Source organism: Salmo salar, chromosome 15 (genome assembly GCF_965601325.2).
Source record: "Salmo salar chromosome 15, fSalSal1, whole genome shotgun sequence".
In the NCBI taxonomy this organism is placed as follows: Eukaryota; Metazoa; Chordata; class Actinopteri; order Salmoniformes; family Salmonidae; genus Salmo; species Salmo salar.
This window is the reverse complement of record NC_138305.1, coordinates 99,975,265-99,995,183: the sequence shown is the minus strand read 5'-3', so window position 1 is coordinate 99,995,183 and position 19,919 is coordinate 99,975,265. Positions and strand designations below refer to the sequence as shown.

General features: G+C 44.8%; 1 protein-coding gene across 2 annotated transcripts; it reads right to left on the bottom strand.

Moving 5' to 3' along the window:
• Positions 1–1,003: 1,003 nt before the first annotated feature.
• On the bottom strand, positions 1,004–18,579 carry LOC106572688 (glycoprotein-N-acetylgalactosamine 3-beta-galactosyltransferase 1-B). 2 transcript variants are annotated; one of them, XM_045696326.2, is made up of 7 exons: positions 18,255–18,579; positions 17,372–17,512; positions 16,771–16,927; positions 11,925–12,078; positions 11,494–11,655; positions 10,773–11,275; positions 1,004–1,597 (listed from the first exon to the last, which is right to left on the bottom strand). In XM_045696326.2, exons 3-7 carry the CDS (start codon positions 16,849–16,851, stop codon positions 1,247–1,249), a joined length of 1,251 nt encoding a protein of 416 aa, XP_045552282.1. In that variant the 5' UTR covers positions 16,852–16,927; positions 17,372–17,512; positions 18,255–18,579; the 3' UTR covers positions 1,004–1,246. The 2 variants fall into 2 exon arrangements, with proteins under 2 accessions (XP_045552282.1, XP_045552281.1); XM_045696325.2 differs by lacking the exon at positions 17,372–17,512 and having other exon boundaries at positions 18,255–18,568.
• Between the last annotated feature and the right edge of the window lie 1,340 nt (positions 18,580–19,919).

Here is a 19,919-nt window from a genome sequence, read left to right as displayed (position 1 = left end):
CAAAAGGTAATATGATGTATACTAAGGCTGGGATTCAATACAATCACGGGTTATAGGCATTGCGGCTTTCAAAAGCAATGTTCCCGCTTTCACAGAGATCCCATTCACGGTAAACAAAATTGCCTTTAAATGCCGCAATGCCAATAACCGGCAATCGGATTGAATCCCACCCGAAATAGCTTGTTTCATTCCACTGAAAAACATACAGGTCAATGTTTTGTGTAGAAAATTAAGGTAGATATGAAATCTTCTCTTCGACTTCCCAAAAAGACAACGAAACCAGAGAACAAGGTAAATGGCTTAAAAACCACCGTTAAGAAAGAAGCCAAGTCATTCCAACCATATCAACCATTTTACAATCATCATGACATTCAAAGCATTTACAGATGTAGGATTTTAATGAGCCAGTTTGCTACAGCAAGAAAATAATCCTGTAGCAACAATAAATGTGAATTATTATGTGGATTATAATTAATGGACTTTTTTGTAGGGGTTGATCAATTTTTTCGTTAGGGAAAATCAAGTCTGAACTTTCAAAGTGGAAATTAAAAACTTCAAAAGCCTTTTTAAACCTCAAATACCTTGCAAGTTTTAAACTATGTGCTGAAAAGTAACAGGTGCATTACACATTCCAAAGGGCATCACAGTCCAAGTTATCAAGCGTAACGAAAGAGATGTGCATAACACCTAATAAGCTGTCAAGTACTGGAAATCGATAATGTAATAAGCTGTCTAGTACTGGATATAGATGAATGGTAAGTAACTGGATACTATTTAAATTCAAACAGAATATCATATTAAATAGCAACAGATATCAAATAAAAACAGTTAAGACTTTCAAGTTAAATGATTTACAGTATATAGACTCACTTAAAAGATATATATATATATATATACCACAGTGCAGGTTTAATTGATTATGGGGATTTTATATATATATATATATATATATATATATACCACAGTGCAGGTATATATATATGATATATGGGATATATATATATATATATATATATATAAAATCCCCATAATCAATTAAACCTGCACTGTGGTGGAACTTGCCATAAGTGCACTATGTGGGTAATTTCATTTTCATTATTTCATTATTCATGTGTCAATTCCACTTCAATTCAGTCAATTCAGGAAGTAAATTTTAATTGACTGAATTTAAGTGGAATTGCCCCATCCTGGTCCATACACTACACATTCCCATTCCAAAAACACATGTAAACCCATACAGAGAGAATCACCCTTGTCTCTTCTGTGTGACTACAGTCCTGTTGTTGTCAATGGGGATTTTACCCAATGTCTCCTTCCCACCTTTGTCTGACAAAGGCTTTTCCCCGGACTCGGCTTTGGACTGGTCTCCATCACCACCAACAGTAATACCAGCTGGGGTTCTCCCTCCCCCAGCTGTACCCACTGTAGGCCTTTCTGTCTGGGCCAGTCGCTCCACCAGGCCCTGGGGTAGTGGAGGTCTGTAGCGGTATCTGTAGCCGTAGGCACGGAGGTGGTAGGTCCAGTACTCCAGTGTGTACATCAGCACTGGATCCACATAGTGAAAGGATACTGCCAGGTCTGAGCAGCACCGGGGACCCTGGTGAAGGAAAGCACACACACACACACACACACACACACACACACACACACACACACACACACACACACACACACACACACACACACACACACACACACACACACACACACACACACACACCCACACACACACACAAACACAGTATTCTAAAACGTACTACATGGCCTTTCACTGTATCTGTTGACAGGAACCAAGGCTCCGAATCGCACCCTTAAAAATATCAGGGATTTTTGTATATTCAATTCAACAGCTTGAATTTATCCCTGACTATTGTGGTGTTCAATGTCTATTTCACATGGCTTTCAGTATCTTGGGTACTATGAAAATATCATTGCCCCTTTTTGACTGTCAGTCTGATAACCATTTGGAAATAGGCTACCTTGGTATCGAACAGCATAGACACTGGCTGTGTTTCCACCACAAATACGCTTGTTTACCCCTAATTGTATTGCCGTGTGTCTCGATGGTCCCTGTCTGACAGACTCATAATAGACTTCTCATTTGCATTGCAAAGCTCAAAGAACTAGCGTTATTATCGCTAACAAATTGGCAAATGTTCCTATTGTTGACAGAGTTTTGTCTCAACTGCAATCATCCACTTCAGCATCAATGTAATTGATGTATTTTAAAACTGTACTAACCAGGGCCAAAGACCCAGTGGGACAGACAATCGGAAGTTACGAATGTAGCTATGGTTCTATGAATACTTGGAGACCGTCAGTACGGTCGCCGCGAGCATGCCCATCAGTTGTTGAACGTTCGTACCTTCACCAACGCATTTAGCAGGAATTGTTGCAGAAGAAGATGAATGCTGTCCACACACTGAGGTGTTATACATGCCCTCATCGTGTGAAAGTTCAGAACCATGCCAATAAAGGTGACCTTTTGGCTTGGTGTGAAGTTGCTATTTTCGTTGTTCACAGTAAGACCCAGTACGATGACGTGGGTCAGTGTCAGCGCTGTGCTCTCGGCTGCACACTCACAAGAGTTTTTATTTATTTTATTCTACCCTTATTTTACCAGCTAAGTTGACTGAGAACACATTCTCATTTACAGCAACAACCTGGGGAATAGTTACAGGGGACAGGCGGGGGGATGAATGAGCCAATTGTAAGCTGGGGATGATTAGGTGACTGTGATAGTATGAGGGCCAGAAAGGGAATTTAGCCAGGACACCAGGGTTAACACCCCTACTCTTATTATAAGTGCCATGGGATCTTTAGTGACCACAGAGAGTCAGGACACCCGTTTAATGTCCCATCCAAAAGACGACACCCTACACAGGGCAATGTCCCCAATCACTGCCCTGGAGCATTGGGAGAGGGGGCACAGATGAGCCAGTCATCGAGATAAGGAAAGATCTTGATCCTCTGTAGGTGGAGGGAGCTCAGGGCTGCACTCACACATCTTGTGTAGACGTGAGGAGCCAGGGAGAGGCTGAATACAGTGAATGGTATGCATGGTCTTGGAAGGCGAACCACAGAAAACGCCTGTGTTCCGGTAACACAGGAACGTGAAAGTAAACGTCCTCGGACGTGAACCATGTGGCTACAGCCCGGAGAACATTGACCATCCGCAACAAGTGAAAGGGGAGCACTTTTAGGAAAACATTGAACTGCTTTAAATACAGAACTGGATGGAAGCCAGGAAATAGGTTGAGTAAAAGCCATCTTGCTATTTTGATGCTTTTACTTTGTGATCGCGCCCTTCTCCAGGAGAGATGTAATCTCCTGGTTGAGGATGCAAGCTTTCAGAGGGAATGTGACTGAAATCATTCTGACCCCTGAGAATGGTGGGGTTCAGTGATGGAACTACAGCCTGTACCCTTGTGAGAGGGTCTTCAACACCCATGGGTCTGAGGATTGGGATGCCCAGTAGGTCAGGGTCTGCTGGGTAAATCGCCATTCAGTTTCTGCCCCCTAGCCTTTTTTTGGGGTTGTCGGGCTTTCCACAGCCACGGCAGCTCTTGGGCCCTGGGGCGGGCTGCATGGCCGTCTGGGGCTGGTGAGCACCTGTGTTAGGCTGGTGGTATGGTCAAGGGCGTGTGAGAGCAGCAAGGTTCACACGCCTCAGGCCTCCCTCTGCCATGACTCTGTGATGCCTGGTGTCTGGGCTGTGAGTTCCACAGCGGTGTAGCCTGACTCAGCTGTTTTCTACCTTCAATGAACCCCTCAGCCACAGAACAGTACGTGGACCACTGAGAGATTTCTCAGCATCCGTCTGGAGTCATTGGACATTGGGGCTTGGGCGAGCCAGACCTGGCGATGAGTCACCACTAGGGCGGACATCAGTCTGCCTAGCTCTTTGGTCATGAACGCAAACACTTGAAGAGATGCGTCATTCAGTTTGCAGAGGTCCAGGTCTGCGTGCTCCGAATGGAGCATCCTGTTCTGTGCTAGCGTAAGCACCGAGAGAGAGTTCTCAATGTGGGCCATGCGGGCCGCTGTGTCGTAGGCTCATGACAGTAGCTCCTTTGTGGCCCTGCACTGACGTCTGGGGCAGCAGGTGTCATCCTTCAGGGCTTCATCTGGGGAGACCATCAGCTCTGCTATGCATTCATCCACTTTAGGCATATGGTCCAGCCCATGTTGTTTTGAGTCGCACATGGCAGATAGCGTCCTACTATCCTTGCCATGGTGGGCGAGAGCCCCAGGTCGGCCCAGCATCTCTGAAGCCCCATAAAAAAAGCCAGTGAAGGTAGCACAATGAATGGTGTAGCTGCTGGGGCCTTCTTAAAGAACAGGTTAGCTGCAGGATCTGTGGCTTGAGGGTCCTCAAGCTCTAGGCTAGCTAAGGCAGTACACTGGACAGGACGGCGCGTAGTGAGGCAGAGCTTTCTTCTGACTCAGTGTGATCAGAGCCTCGGAATGACTCCTCTGACCCATCTTTAGCGTTGAGACTGAATGGGTCCACAACACTGGTTGGCACCCCCTTCGCCATGTTGGGCTTTTCATCATCCTGGTCAGTAAAGTGCCGGTTGGATGCCCGAGTGGAAAGCAGGTCATCATCAAGGCTATCTGAGTCCTCTGGAGGGAGTGCTATAGGGCCCCGACTCAGGGGGCTCGAAGGAAGGCAAAATCGTTTTTAGCTGCTCTATCTCAGAGGATAGGGAATTGACATTCCGAGTGAGGCTCTTATTTTTTTACTTTTTCACCAAGGGGGCACCATCGGTTTTGTGGGATTTCCCTCTTTTGGTGGCTTGGGTGGGTCCTGGCGAACAACGCCGGACACTGGTAAATTATCTGTGAAAACCAGGCCCTCAACTCTGGCTAGCCACACCTCCCTCACCTTCACAGGAAGGATGGTGCAGTTAATGCAGGAGTCAGTAAGGGCCTCACACAGGTGGCCAATGCCTAGGCAGGCGGGGCACAGATCATGACCATCTTCTACTTGTAGTTCAGCTCCACAAGAGAAACAGCCATGCATGCCCAGCATCATGGTGATGCTGTCACGTCCTGACCAGTAAAAGGGGTTATTTGTCATTGTAGTTTGGTCAGGGCGTGGCAGGGGGTGTTTGTTTTGTGTGGTTCGGTGTTTTTGGTTTATGTTCTATATTTCTATGTGTTTATCTAGTTTTCTATTTCTATGTTGGGTTTTTGGCAATGACCTTCAAATAGAGGCAGCTGGTTGTCGCTGTCTCTAATTGGAGGCCATATTTAGTTGGGTTTGTTTTCTCTTGTGTTTTGTGGGTGGTTGTTTCTAGTATAGTCTGTGCACCTTACTGGACTGTTTTTGTCGTCAGTTTATTTTGTTTAAGTGTTTTCTTTAATAAAGAAAGAAGATGAGCACTTTACCTGCTGCACCTTGGTCCAATCCTTACGACGCCTATGACAGAACCACCCACCACCAAAAAAGGACCAAGCAGCGCAAGAAGGAGCAGCAGGAGAGATATTTGGAGTCATGGACGTGGGAGGAGATCCTTGATGGCAAGGGTCCATGGAGCCAGGCTGGGGAGTACCGGCGACCGAAGGAGGAACTGGAGGCAGCAAAGGCAGAACAACGTTTCTGGGAGAGGAAAGTAAGGGAGCAACATGAGGCCGAGAGGCATCCCCCCCAAACAATTTGGGGGGCACACGGGGAGTTGGGCAGAGTCAGAGTGGAGACCTGAGCCAACTCCCGTGCTTATTATGGAGAGCGACGGATCAAGCAAGCAGAAATGCGCACGGTGTCGCCCATACGCACGCACAGTCCGGTATGGCCAATAAGGGCTCCACAGCGTTGCCGGGCGAGAGTTGGCCGGCAGCCAGGGATAAGTGCGCCGGCGCAGCGCATCTGACCACCAGTGCATCTCCTTGGTCCAGTTTACCCTGTTCATGCTCCCCGCACTAGCCCTGAGGTGTGTGTTACTAGTCTGGCGCCTCCAAAGCCAGCCCCACGCATCAGGCCTCAAGTGCGCCTGCCCAGTCCAGTACGTCCTGTTCCTGCTCCTCGCACTAGCCCTGAGATGCGTGTCACTAGTCTGGTGCCTCCAAAGCCAGCCCCACGCATCAGGCCTCTAGTGCGCCTGCCCAGTCCAATACGTCCTGTTCCTGCTCCCCGCACTAGCCCTGGGGTGCGTGTTACTAGTCTGGCACCTCCTAAGCCAGCCCCACGCATCAGGCCTCTGGTGCGCCTGCCAAGTCCAGTACGTCCTATTCCTGCTCCGCGCACTCACCCTCCAGTGCGCCTCCATAACCCGGTACAGCCAGTGCCTGCTGTGAGCACTCTGCCATTAGTACGTCCTGTTCCTGTTCCCTGCACTCATCCTCCAGTGCACCTCCATAACCCAGTACAGCCCGTGCCTGCTGTGAGCACTCTGCCATTAGTACGTCCTGTTCCTGTTCCCTGCACTCATCCTCCAGTGCACCTCCATAACCCAGTACAGCCCGTGCCTGCTGTGAGCACTCTGCCATTAGTACGTCCTGTTCCTGTTCCCCGCACTCATCCTCCAGTGCACCTCCATAACCCGGTACAGCCAGTGCCTGCTGTAAGCACTCGGCCTCCAGCGACGCTCTCCAGTCTGCAGCCTTCAGCGACACTCTCCAGTCTGCAGCCTCCAGCGACGCTCTCCAGTCTGCAGCATCCAGCGACGCTCTCCAGTCTGCAGCCTCCAGCGACGCTCTCCAGTCTGCAGCCTCCAGCGACGCTCTCCAGTCTGGAGTCTCCAGCGACGCTCCCCAGCCCGGAGTCTCCAGCGACGCTCCCCAGCCCGGAGTCTCCAGTGACGCTCCCCAGCCCGGAGTCTCCAGCGACGCTCCCCAGCCCGGAGTCTCCAGCGACGCTCCTCAGCCCGGAGTCTCCAGCGACGCTCCTCAGCCGGAGTCTCCAGCGACGCTCTTCAGCCCGGAGTCTCCAGCGACGCTCCTCAGCCAGGAGGCTCCAGCGACGCTCCCCAGCCCGGAGTCTCCAGCGACGCTCCCCAGCCCGGAGTCTCCAGTGACGCTCCCCAGCCCGGAGTCTCCAGCGACGCTCCCCAGCCCGGAGTCTCCAGCGACGCTCCTCAGCCCGGAGTCTCCAGCGACGCTCCTCAGCCGGAGTCTCCAGCGACGCTCTTCAGCCCGGAGTCTCCAGCGACGCTCCTCAGCCAGGAGGCTCCAGCGACGCTCCTCAGCCCGGAGGCTCCAGCGACGCTCCTCAGCCAGGAGGCTCCAGCGACGCTCCTCAGCCAGGAGGCTCCAGCGACGCTCCCCAGCCTAGAGTCTACGGAACGGACATCCAGGTTGGCAGAGTGTGCTAAAGCAGTGAATAAAACAAACTTAGGGAGGAGGCTTCTAATGTTAACATGCATGAAACCAAGGCTTTTACGGTTACAGAAGTCAACAAATGAGAGCACCTGGGGAATGGGAGTGGAGCTAGGCACTGCAGGGCCTGGATTAACCTCTACATCACCAGAGGAGCAGAGGAGGAGTAGGATAAGGGTGCGGCTAAAGGCTATAAGAACTGGTCGTCTAGTATGTTCGGAACAGAGAGTAAAAGGAGCAGGTTTCTGGGCGCGGTAGAATAGATTTAAGGCATAATGTACAGACAAAGGTATGGTAGGATGTGAATACAGTGGAGGTAAACCTAGGCATTGAGTGACGATGAGAGGGGTATTGTCTCTAGAGACATCAATAAAACCAGGTGAGGTTACCGCATTGTGGGAGGTGGGACAAGAGGGTTAGCTGAGGCATATTGAGCAGGGCTGGAGGCTCTACAGTGAAATAAGACAATAATCAATAACCAAAACAGCAATGGACAAGGCATATTGACATTAGGGAGAGGCATGCGTAGCCGAGTGATCATAGGGTCCAATGAGTAGCTGGACCATCTGGCAGTCCGAAGGGCAAATACGGGTTTGGCGGATGCCAGGAAAACGCTACCTGCCCCAATGCATGGTGCCAACTGTACATTTTGGTGGAGGAGGAATAATGGTCTGGGGCTGTTTTTCATGGTTTGGGCTAGGCCCCTTAGTTCCAGTGAAGGGAAATCCTAACGCTACAGCATACAATGACATTCTAGACGATTCTGTGCTTCCAACTTTCTGCTAGCACATGATAGCAATAGAAGGAAGAAGGATTGGGAAACTAACTGCAAATAACAATAAACTGAACTCCACCTAGCATAGACATCTTTGTATTAGCAACTATTAATTATGAGCTGATATGGTATTAAAGTTAAGGGACATCACCCTGGTCGGGGTGATCCTCAGTAGGGGATAAAAAGGGAAAACACCATATTTTGTGCTGAGTGTGTTACTTGCAAATTACTGTAAGTGAATACTCCGGGTTGCAATCCGGAGTATACACTAACCTCTGATCAAAGAAGTTTCCTGTGGTCACTTGTGTGCACATAAGGCAGAATTTCCTTACATCAACCAACATCAGTGCCCGACCTGACTAATGGTCTTGAGGCTGGATGGAAGCAAGTCCCCGCAGCAATGTTCCAACATCTAGTGGAAAGACTTCCCAGAAGAGTGGAGGCTGTTATAGCAGCAAAGGAGGGGACGAACTCCATATTAATGCCCATGATTTTGGAATGAGATGTTTGATGACCAGGTGTTCACATACTTTTGGTAATATAGTGTACCAGGGGAGAGGGATGCCTAGGGGAGGCAATCCGAATCTCACGTCTTATAGCTGACTAGGCTAACAACCTTTCTGGACGCGGTTATCTCGGGAAGTGACCAGTTTGAGTTATAAATAGTCGTGGCCTCGATAATGAGCACAGCAGTGGAGGATATCTTGACAAGGTTAGCATCGGAGTGCGGTGACCAACACACACACACCCTAGCAGGTGGGCTAAATCCGCATAAGACAAGGAAGCCAAATATCCTCAGATAAAAGGGATAGGTATGGGAGACCTGTCACACAGCCTTGGAGGGCGAATTTCGCACTCTGACCCACAGGTCACACAGGCTGTTGGTGACAGACCGACAGTACACACAACTCACATAGAGTTTAGCTTATCGTACCGCTTCCTGGGAAGATGCAATCTGAAAAAAATGGGAGCAGTGGAGCAGTCAACTTGCGTGATATGGCTAAGCTAACTTTGCAAGAAGAAATAAGACACAGTGTGTGGTCTGACGTACGGTTTTATATGAACCGTGGGGGCACGTCTTCCCACGCTGTCACGTCACCGGCGTGACTTTGTTGTTATTATTACTGGACCTGCACGTAGCACAAGGGATATAATCCATACTTCCAACGATACTGACGGTCTGAAAGGTATGAAGTAGAACCAACATTCATTAATGTTGTCATTCACTGTGAGATATCCTTTACATAATATGTAGTTTATATTCAGGCTGTTTGTTCATTGAAAATAAATGTAAATATACCATATATTGCACCAAGAGGGTTTGTGTAAGACTGTGACGCCCTGGTCAAACGATGTCCTACCTGCATCCTTTAATAGACCAAAAACAATCGGTGTCACAGGAGGTTGGTGGAACCTTAATTGGGGAGGACGGGCTCATGGTAATGGCTGGGGCGGAATAGGGGGAATAGTATCAAATACATCAAACATAGTTTCCATGTGTTTGATGCCATTCCATTAGCTGAAATCTTTAAAAAATAATAATAATGTATCGGACAAGCGATCATTTTCACATTTTCATACATTTTTGGAATGTTTGGGAGTTACGTATACTAAGGCATTTGTGAAAATTCTATAGCATTATAGAGTGAGAAAGCGGCAGTACATCTGGACAATTAATAAACACTGCAGTAAATAAAACATCTGTCTCATCCAGTCTATGTAGACCAGTGCACCATTGCCAATCAGAGCTACAGTAGGCCTTTATGCAAACAAGCCATTGCCACACCGGCCTGTCATCATTCACATTCTTCATTGCAACTGCACAACTTTAGATCATTAGAACACATTCGCTAAAAGCCACAAAATACACCTGAATGGATTTCTGCAAATATGTCAATATCACATGGGAGTCCTCTAACTTTTGGGAACTTTACAGTCCTATTGATCAAACAACCACAACAAGCTCAACAACTAATGCTAGCCAGGTCAAGTTGAGCTAAAATTTAACGAAGGAACATTTGATAAACCCTCTCAAACTTTTTCAAGTAGTTGGCCATCAAAATTGCACTGATAAACGATGGGGCCTACTCGTTCTTCTGCACCTTGTTTACATGTTATCTAGAGCGTTCGTGACTATCTATTGTTTTGCCTATGTTTACTAACACCGGTCAAATTCAGCGGGTGTTGCTAAATTCATCTGTTATTCTGCACCCTGGCACACTCAGACGAGAGTGCTCTGAAATTGGGGTAAATAGCCAGAGTGAATTTGCGAACGCAAAAGATATGCTAACTGGATAACAGTCGTTCAAGTTCTTGCTAGCTAACCAAATGACACCTGCATCACTAGCTGTGTATAGCAACCGAAAAATGATATGTGGGGAATAAGCCAGTCACTCACCCACTCCTCCAATGACATGACATCCTCCTAACAGCTAGCTAGCTAGCTAGCTATCTAACTAATATTAGGCGCCGTGTTTTTAGCTTGGAATGTTGAATGTTGAGTCAAATAGACCCTATTCTTAAAACCTCTTATAAAGTTGGTTTTGTAGCATAAACTGGGAATTTGATATTATGATTGTCTATTTGTTTCATATCTGCAAAGTAGTTAAAACTTTGTCAGTTCCACTTCAATAATCTGTGAAACTGAAAGCCAACAAGTAAGAACAACAAGACAGACCTCTACGATGGGGTAGTAGCAGTAACTCCAGTACCAGAAGCTCTTGGAGAACTTCCCTGTCAGATGATGCTCGGGAACAAACGGATGAAACGTCTCCCGTTGCAGCGTATCCCTCGAGTCCATAGCCCGAACACCCATCTTCTCCAGACACTGTCCCAGAGCCAAGTCCTCCACAGAGGTGGTATGGGTACACACCTTGGTCTTGAACCCCTCCACGAACCTCCTGAGAGCTTCTTTGCTCAACACATATCCCGCTCCGCCACTCATGTACCCCTGCTTTGCATAGGGCTTGAAGCGCTTGCCATAGTAGAGGGGCTCCTCGGGCGTGTGATTGGACAGGACCCAGCGGAGGTTGTCCACCACTACGAAGGTGTCGTCGTCCGCCTTGAGGAACCAGTCGGCATCATTCCCATGATGCTCCAGGGCGTAGTGGAAGGCCCGGATGGTCTTCCAGTAAAGCTGGTCGCGGCCCTCCCCCGTGCCGAGCCCCACTGTGGGGAAGTCTGGAGAAGAAGAATGCTTTATTGCCCATTTTCCTACATTTCACCAACACTGGATTGAGAGCAGTTAGGGTTAAGTGCCTTGCTCAAGGGCACAACAGCAGGAGACAGCATCTAGGATACTTTCAACCAGATTTTTACCATTGGTCATGGGATTCGAACCGGCCACCCTTGAACCAGCCCACCTCTCTGCCCTCTAGGCTACCTGGCTGGGTACCTACCTGGGTCGTCAATAGAGCTTATGAAGACCACCACGTTGCAGTGGCGGCTCCAGGTGGCCTTTACGTGGCGGGCCTTGGTCTGCAGGTTACTGGGACCAGTCATCACCCAGCACAGGATGCGCACCTTCCGGTACAGCTCATCTGCCACGCGACTGTCCTCACCTGAAAACCATAGCCAAATTAGAAACAACTTTAATTGATGGAAGAGAGACACTGTATAGTATTCATATTTCCATGGGGAGATGTATGGATGTTTAGGAAAGAGCCTATTTCAATAATGAAGTGTCTTTGTGGCAGCCAAGAGGTCTATTTTCTATATTAAAATACACAACACACACCTTTCATACTTCCACACAGATTTATGAGAAACTTCGGAGGAAATTCATTTCCTTTAACCTGAAGAGGTCCTGTGTCTTATTGGGCCTGTGTACCTGTGTGGTGTGGGTGGTTGAGGTTGATGAGGGTTGCTCCTTCCATCCTCCAGTTATTACTGTCACTAGCCTGTCTCTCCTTCGCCAACGCTGCTACTGAGCTGTCCTGGCCCTCTCCCAGCACAGCGGGCTCCATGCCCATCTCGAACCACACCTGTTTTTACAAATAAAGATGACGTGATTCAAGTTCAATTAAGTTTACTGACTGATAACATCATAATACCATAGCAGGCATACAAAATACAGTAGGTACAGTCAACAGTAACAACAATGCAAGGAGAGAGTACCGTAATTACAGGTGTATAGGTATGGCTACCTGAATGGCAATTACAGGTGTATAGGTAAGGCTACCTGAATGGCAATTACAGGTGTATAGGTATGGCTACCTGAATGGCAATTACAGGTGTATAGGTAAGGCTACCTGAATGGCAATTACAGGTGTATAGGTAGGGCTACCTGACTGGCAATTACAGGTGTATAGGTAGGGCTACCTGACTAGTAATTACAGGTGTATAGGTAGGGCTACCTGACTAGTAATTACAGGTGTATAGGTATGGCTACCTGACTAGTAATTACAGGTGTATAGGTAAGGCTACCTGAATGGCAATTACAGGTGTATAGGTAGGGCTACCTGACTAGTAATTACAGGTGTATAGGTAGGGCTACCTGACTAGTAATTACAGGTGTATAGGTATGGCTACCTGACTAGTAATTACAGGTGTATAGGTAGGGCTACCTGACTAGTAATTACAGGTGTATAGGTATGGCTACCTGACTAGTCATTACAGGTGTATAGGTAGGGCCACCTGACTAGTAATTACAGGTGTATAGGTATGGCTACCTGACTAGTAATTACAGGTGTATAGGTATGGCTACCTGACTAGTAATTACAGGTGTATAGGTAGGGCTACCTGACTTGCAATTACAGGTGTATAGGTATGGCCACCTGAGTAGTAATTACAGGTGTATAGGTAGGGCTACCTGACTAGTAATTACAGGTGTATAGGTAGGGCTACCTGACTAGTAATTACAGGTGTATAGGTATGGCTACCTGACTAGCAATTACAGGTGTATAGGTAGGGCCACCTGACTAGTAATTACAGGTGTATAGGTAGGGCTACCTGACTAGTAATTACAGGTGTATAGGTAGGGCTACCTGACTAGTAATTACAGGTGTATAGGTATGGCTACCTGACTAGTCATTACAGGTGTATAGGTATGGCTACCTGACTAGTAATTACAGGTGTATAGGTAGGGCTACCTGACTAGTTACAGGTGTATAGGTATGGCTCCCTGAATGTTAATTACATGTGTATATGGCTCCCTGAATATTAATTGCAGGTGTATTGGGCTACCTGAATAGTAATTAGGCCTACCTGAATAGTAATTACAGGTGTATAGGGCTACCTGAATAGTAATTACAGGTGTATGGGGCTACCTTAACAGTAATTACAGGTGTATAGGGCTACCTTAACAGTAATTACAGGTCTTTAGAGTTACCTGAAGAGTAATTACAAGTGTATACAGTTGAAGTCGGAAGTTTACATACATTTAGGTTGGAGTCATTAAAACTCGTTTTTCAACCACTCCCACAAATTTCTTGTTAACAAACTATAGTTTTGGCAAGTCGGTTAAGACATCTACTTTGTGCATGACACAAGTCATTTTTCCAACAATTGCTTAGACAGATTATTTCACTTATAATTCATTGTATCACAATTCCAGTGGTTCAGAAGATTACATACATTAAGTTGGCTGTGCCTTTAAACAGCTTGGAAAATTCCAGAAAATGATGTCATGGCTTTAGAAGCTTCTGCTAATTAACATAATTTGAGTCAATTGGAGGTGTACCTGTGGATGTATTTCAAGTACTACCTTCAAACTCAGTGCCTCTTTGCTTGACATCATGGGAAAATCAAAAGAAATCAGCCAAGACCTCAGAAAAAAAATTGTAGACCTCCACAAGTCTGGTTCATCCTTAGGAGCAATTTCCAAAAGGCCTGAAGGTACTACGTTCATCTGCACAAACAATAGTACGCAAGTATTAACACCATGGGCCCACACAGCCGTCATACCGCTCAGGAAGGAGACGCGTTCTGTCTCCTAGAGATGAACGTACTTTGGTGCGAAAAGTGCAAAGCAATCCCAAAACAACAGCAAAGGACCTTGTGAAGATGCTGGAGGAAACAGGTACAAAAGTATCTATATCCACAGTAAAACAAGTCCTATATCGACATAATCTGAAAGGCCACTAAGCAAGGAAAAAGCCACTGCTCCAAAACCGGCATAAAAAAGCCAGACTACGGTTTGCAACCGCACATGGGGACAAAGATTGTACTTTTTGGAGAAATATCCTCTGGTCTGATGAAACAAAAATAGAACTGTTTGGCCATAATGACCATTGTTATTTTTGGAGGAAAAAGGGGGAGGCTTGTAAGCCGAAGAACACCATCCAAACCGTGAAGCACGGGGTGGCAGCATCATGTTGTGGGGGTGCTTTGCTGCAGGAGGGACTGGTGCACTTTCAAAATAGATGGCATCATGAGGAGGAAAATTATATGGATATATTGAGGCAACATCTCAAGACATCAGTCAGGAAGTTAAAGCTTGGTCGCAAATGGGTCTTCCAAATGGACAATGACCCTAAGCATACGTCCAAAGTTGTGGCAAAATGGCTTAAGGACAACAAAGTCAAGGTATTGGAATGGCCATCACAAAGCCCTGACCTCAATCCTAGAGAAAATTTGTGGGCAAAACTGAAAAAGCGTGTGCGAGCAAGGAGGCCTACAAACCTGACTCAGTTACACCAGCTCTGTCAGGAGGAATGGGCCAAAATTCACCCACCTTATTGTGGGAAGCTTGTGGAAGGCTACCTGAAACATTTGACCCAAGTTATTAAACAATTTAAAGGCAACGTTACCAAATACTAATTGAGTGTATGTGAACTTCTGACCCACTGGGAATGTGACGAAGCTGAAATAAATAATTCTCTCTGCTATTATTCTGATGTTTCACATTCTTAAAATAAAGTGGTGATCCTAACTGACCTAAGACAGGGAATTTTTACTCGGATTAAATGTCAGGAATTGTGAAAAACTGAGTTTAAATATATTTGGCTAAGGTGTATGTAAACCTCCGACTTCAACTGTAGGTAGGGCTACTTGAATAGTAATTACAGGTGTATAGGGCTACATCAATACTAATTACAGGGCTATAGGGCCACTAGAATATTGGAAACACTTCAGGAAGTAAAGCTAAACAAAGAGATGTATTCAATCCACTAACACTAAACATGGGCTTGTAACATATAAACATCTTTATTTTTGTATTCTGATCTTGAACAATGTTTCTTAGAGGTATGGGTAGTGCTATCTTGAAGTGCCTTAGTAAACATTGATAGTAGTGAGAAAAGTGTGAGTTTTGGCACAGAGACTGAAAGTGAATCCTGCCACCAGGAGGCGCCTTGCTTCTAGTGGACCTGAAAGGTTTAGATCAGGACAACTAAGGTTAAGAAACTGTATACAATTCGTTTTTATGTTGGAAATTATAATATTTACATTTCCAATTTAAGTCTGTGAAATGAAATGTTGATAACAAGCCGAGTAGACAATCAGATAAAACCAGGCAAGGTAGCTAGCTAGCCTAATTGATTTAGCTTTTCTCTTGTCTTGTCTTTTTGATGTAAATGTTTTCATTGATAACTGTACAAAATAAAATACTCATACTTGACATTTTGAAGAGCATTTTTCATTGGGTATGAGCTAGACCTAGATAAAATGAACTGGCTAGTAATTCAGTTAAGATATGAAGCTAGCTTGCTAACTAGCCAGTCATACAGAAGAGAGGGCTGCTGCAGGATTGCTATTTTACCAGTAAAATGTATCATCCCTATATAGCTAGCTAGCTAACTACATAGCTACATATCTCGATATCGTGGAATTATGTTTTTAGAATGTTTTACTAATTAAAAATGAACACCTGAAATGTCTTGAGTCAATTATTTATTCAACCCCTTTGTTATGGCAAGCCTAAATAAGTTCAGGAGTTAAAATGTGCTTAACATGTCACATAATAAGTTGCATGGACAGTGTAATAATAGTGTAAGAAGTCAGTGAAACGGCTGTAACTAAAGAAAAAAGCATATTGATAATTTGAAATCATAACAGTGATAGCTTTCACAGTAAAAGCTATCACTATTATGATTTCAAATTATCAATATGCTTTTTTCTTTATATTCATTAGGAAGTTGTGTAAATGGCAGTTGTTTGGGGGAAAAAGCATATAAGTTACGCATTTTCACAGGTGTTTTTTCTTGACTGATTACCATTTGATTGATGTGGTGCTCCATATATAGGATCTTAGTTTGATCACTTTTGTTAATGAGAATTTTCCTGCAAACTTGTAGTGTATTCAAAGTTTAAAAGGGCTTCTAAAGTTTGTAATTTCCACTTAAAATGTTCAGACTTGATTTGCCCTAACGTAAAATGTGTCAACCTCTACAAAAATGTTTAATTAATTATAATCCACATAATAATTCAAATTTCCTGTTGCTGCAGGATTACTTTCCTGCTGTAGCAAACTAGCTCAAATTAAGATCCTACATCTGTATTGCATGTTATATCGTTTGAAAGGGCTGTTTCTCAGCTTTCAAAATATGTATTATGTTGTCATTTATGGTTTGACACCAGCAAATAATGCTCATTAATGTACGCAGAGGTCATGGTCTCAATAAATTCAGAAAATCCAAAACTCTCCTACAGATGATGCAACAATGCCAATATGGCGATTTACAGTTACAGTTAGCTGGTGTTCTGAAGCCTAGTGTTTCCATTTCCCTTTAACCCACCTGGCGCAGGAAGTACAGGCTGAGGGTTCCCACTAAGAAACCCATGAAGAAGCAGCATCTGGAGCCACTCAGGCCTTTCATGGTGACCTCCTCCCTCCCTCTCCTTCTCCTCCTCTCTAGTAGTTCCTCCTTGTCACTATGATCACAGCATCTCTGTCTGAGATTAAAAGAGAACAGTAGGGATGAATAGGCAGACAAGATAGCCACCTAGAAGCAACAATAATTTCAAAAATAGTTTCCTTCACGTAGCCAGAAACCAACTGATCGTTAATCATAAATGTCTGAATGGTTTAAAGGACAACTCCACCACTTTTAAACCTCATTTTCCAACTCTCCAGCACAATGCCAGTGTGCACATACATGTGTATGTGAAAACGGTGCATTTCTACATTTTGTAGAAAAAATTCAAATTAAAAAGTTTTACCCGATGACATCATCAAAAGTTTAAACATTTCAATAACAGTGATTTTCTTACTTTTAACCCTGCCCTATTGTGCTGAAGATAATGAATATGAGGTTGAAAAGTGGCGGAACGATCCTTTAATCCTTTAAGTAGTAAATAGTTTGTCTTGCATGAACCATGACAGCTCAGCCCAGCTACCTGTGAAAGTACACACTGGAGGCCAAGTCAGGAACCTTGATCTGTAGTCTTTGTCTAGAGAAACCAGTTGGCCGATAACAATGGAGTAAACCCAGTACGGGAAACTTGAGTCCATGCAATCTTATCACCCAGGTATGTGCTCTACAAGAGTGAAAGCGCAAACAGGAGTGGCCAGTTTACTAGAATCCGGTCCATTGACTAGAAGTGAAATTTCAAAAGACATTTCAGACGTGCAGTACGGGAAACTTGAGTCCATGCAATCTTATCACCCAGGTATACGCTCTTGTTCGATTAATTTATTTTAGATGAGAGTGAAACTACAAGAGTGAAAGCGCAAACAGGAGTGGCCAGTTTACTAGAATCCGGTCCATTGACTAGAAGTGAAATTTCAAAAGACATTTCAGACGTGCAATGGAACTACAGAGACCCTTGCCACCATAGTTTTCAGATAAACAAGCTCACTTTAGCACATATGGAGGTTAGAGACCTCTAATCATGGACCAGGAAGTTAATTATTTACACTAAATAGGCCAAGCTTATATAACCCCTTAACAGACAGAGTAGGTTACACTGTCTGTACCCACTCTGTCTGTACCCCCTCTGCTGCCTGCTGTACTGCACTGCAAAACATGTCTAAACACAATGACACAATGGTAACATTGTATACTACAGTTTGCAAGCTACCCCGTGTCTTCCCTAGCCTAATCTCCTGGTGGGTGAGAATTTGGACTCGTCCTAATGACTGGAGAAGATAAATTGATACAATGTTACAGAGACCATCACGACAACATAACAGTTACGCGTGTTACCGCTATCCTCTTTCCACGTCAATACATTTTATATGTTTATCATCAGTTATTGTGTCCCAAAATATAATAATTACCTGTGTTTGTTGACCAGAGACCAGAGTTTGTTGACGAGAAGATGGAAAGCAACCTCCACATTGAGAGTGCATCCTAGCCTACAATAAATTGATGAAATTCGAGACTAAAGGACGGCATATAACATTACACCATCACACAGTGGGTCAGTCCAGTATTGAAGTTTGTAAAGGTCTCTTTGTACACAACCGCTCAGAAAATAAACGACACCATGACTAACGTCACTGTAGAATCCACATTTTTAAGCATTACAGTGTAATCTCCGAAACCGCGGCATTTGATAGATGGAAATATCGCGTTTGACCTAAGAGCCCGCCTCCTCCCCGAAACCACGCTCCTAGATGAGAGGATCAAAATGTGCGAGACGCTGCGCAGAATTACAGATTTTTGCAGCCTCGGTAAAGATCCCTTTTAAAAAAACGAGTTGCGGGTTAGTTATTTCGCAGTGGACAACCATTTGCAGATCAGTGAACAGTGAACAGTGATCAGTGAATCTGCGCATCACCTTGTTCGCAATGCATGATAATTTGAAGATCAGTAATTCTGCGCTTCACATTATTCAAGCCAAAAACAATACAAAAAGAAATACTCTTGAGTATATTGGGTGCGTTCCAGATGTGATAAAATAATAGAGATACAAGGATACGCCTAGGGATGCAGGAAGCAACTGAAAAATAAAATCCAATAAAATGTTATTACATTTTACATTTTAGTCATTTAGCAGACACTCTTATCCAGAGCGACTTACAGTGAATGCATACATTTCATACATTTTTTCTCCGTACTGGTCCCCCGTGGGAATCAAACCCACAACCCTGGCGTTGCAAACACCATGCTCTACCAATTGGTCACATACACATATTTTAGCTGATGTAATTGCGGGTGTAGCAAAATGCTTGTGTTCCTAGCTCCAACAGTGCAGTAGTACCTAACAATTCAAAACAATAAAACGCTTCACACAAGTTTTCCAGTCATTTTAATCAATGAAATACCTACATTTATTTAGAAGAATATGACTTTTAAATACTTTAACGAGATTAGTAGCCTACACTGCGTATCTTTATAGGCCTATGTGTCTGCAGTTATAACTAGGCCTTTAAAGCCCACTCAGAATTTATGGGTAAATAACTGCAGCCTGGTAGTATTTGCACAATTCTAACTACTTTGGTATAATTTACAGAACAGCAGTTAGGACACACCGACTCATTAAAGGGATTATCTTTATTTTTGCTATTTTCTACATGAAAACTATGAAATAACACATATGGAATCATGTAGTAACCAAAAACGTGTAAACAAATCAAAATCTATATTATATTTGAGATTCTTCGAAGTAGCCACTCTTTGCCTTGATGACAGCTTTGCACACTCTTGGCATTCTCTCAACCAGCATCATGAGGTAGTCACCTGGAATGCATTTCAATTAACAGGAGAGTGATAGTGTGCTTCATCAGATGACCTGGCCTCCACAATCACCCGACCTCAACCCAATTGAGATGGTTTGGGATGAGTTGGACTGCAGAGTGAAAGAAAAGCAGCCAACAAGTGCTCAGCATATGTGAGAAATCCTTCAAGACTGTTGGGAAAGCATTCCAGGTGAAGTTAGTTGAGAGCATGCCAAGAGTGTGCAAAGTTGTCATGACGGCAAAGGGTGGTTACTTTGAAGA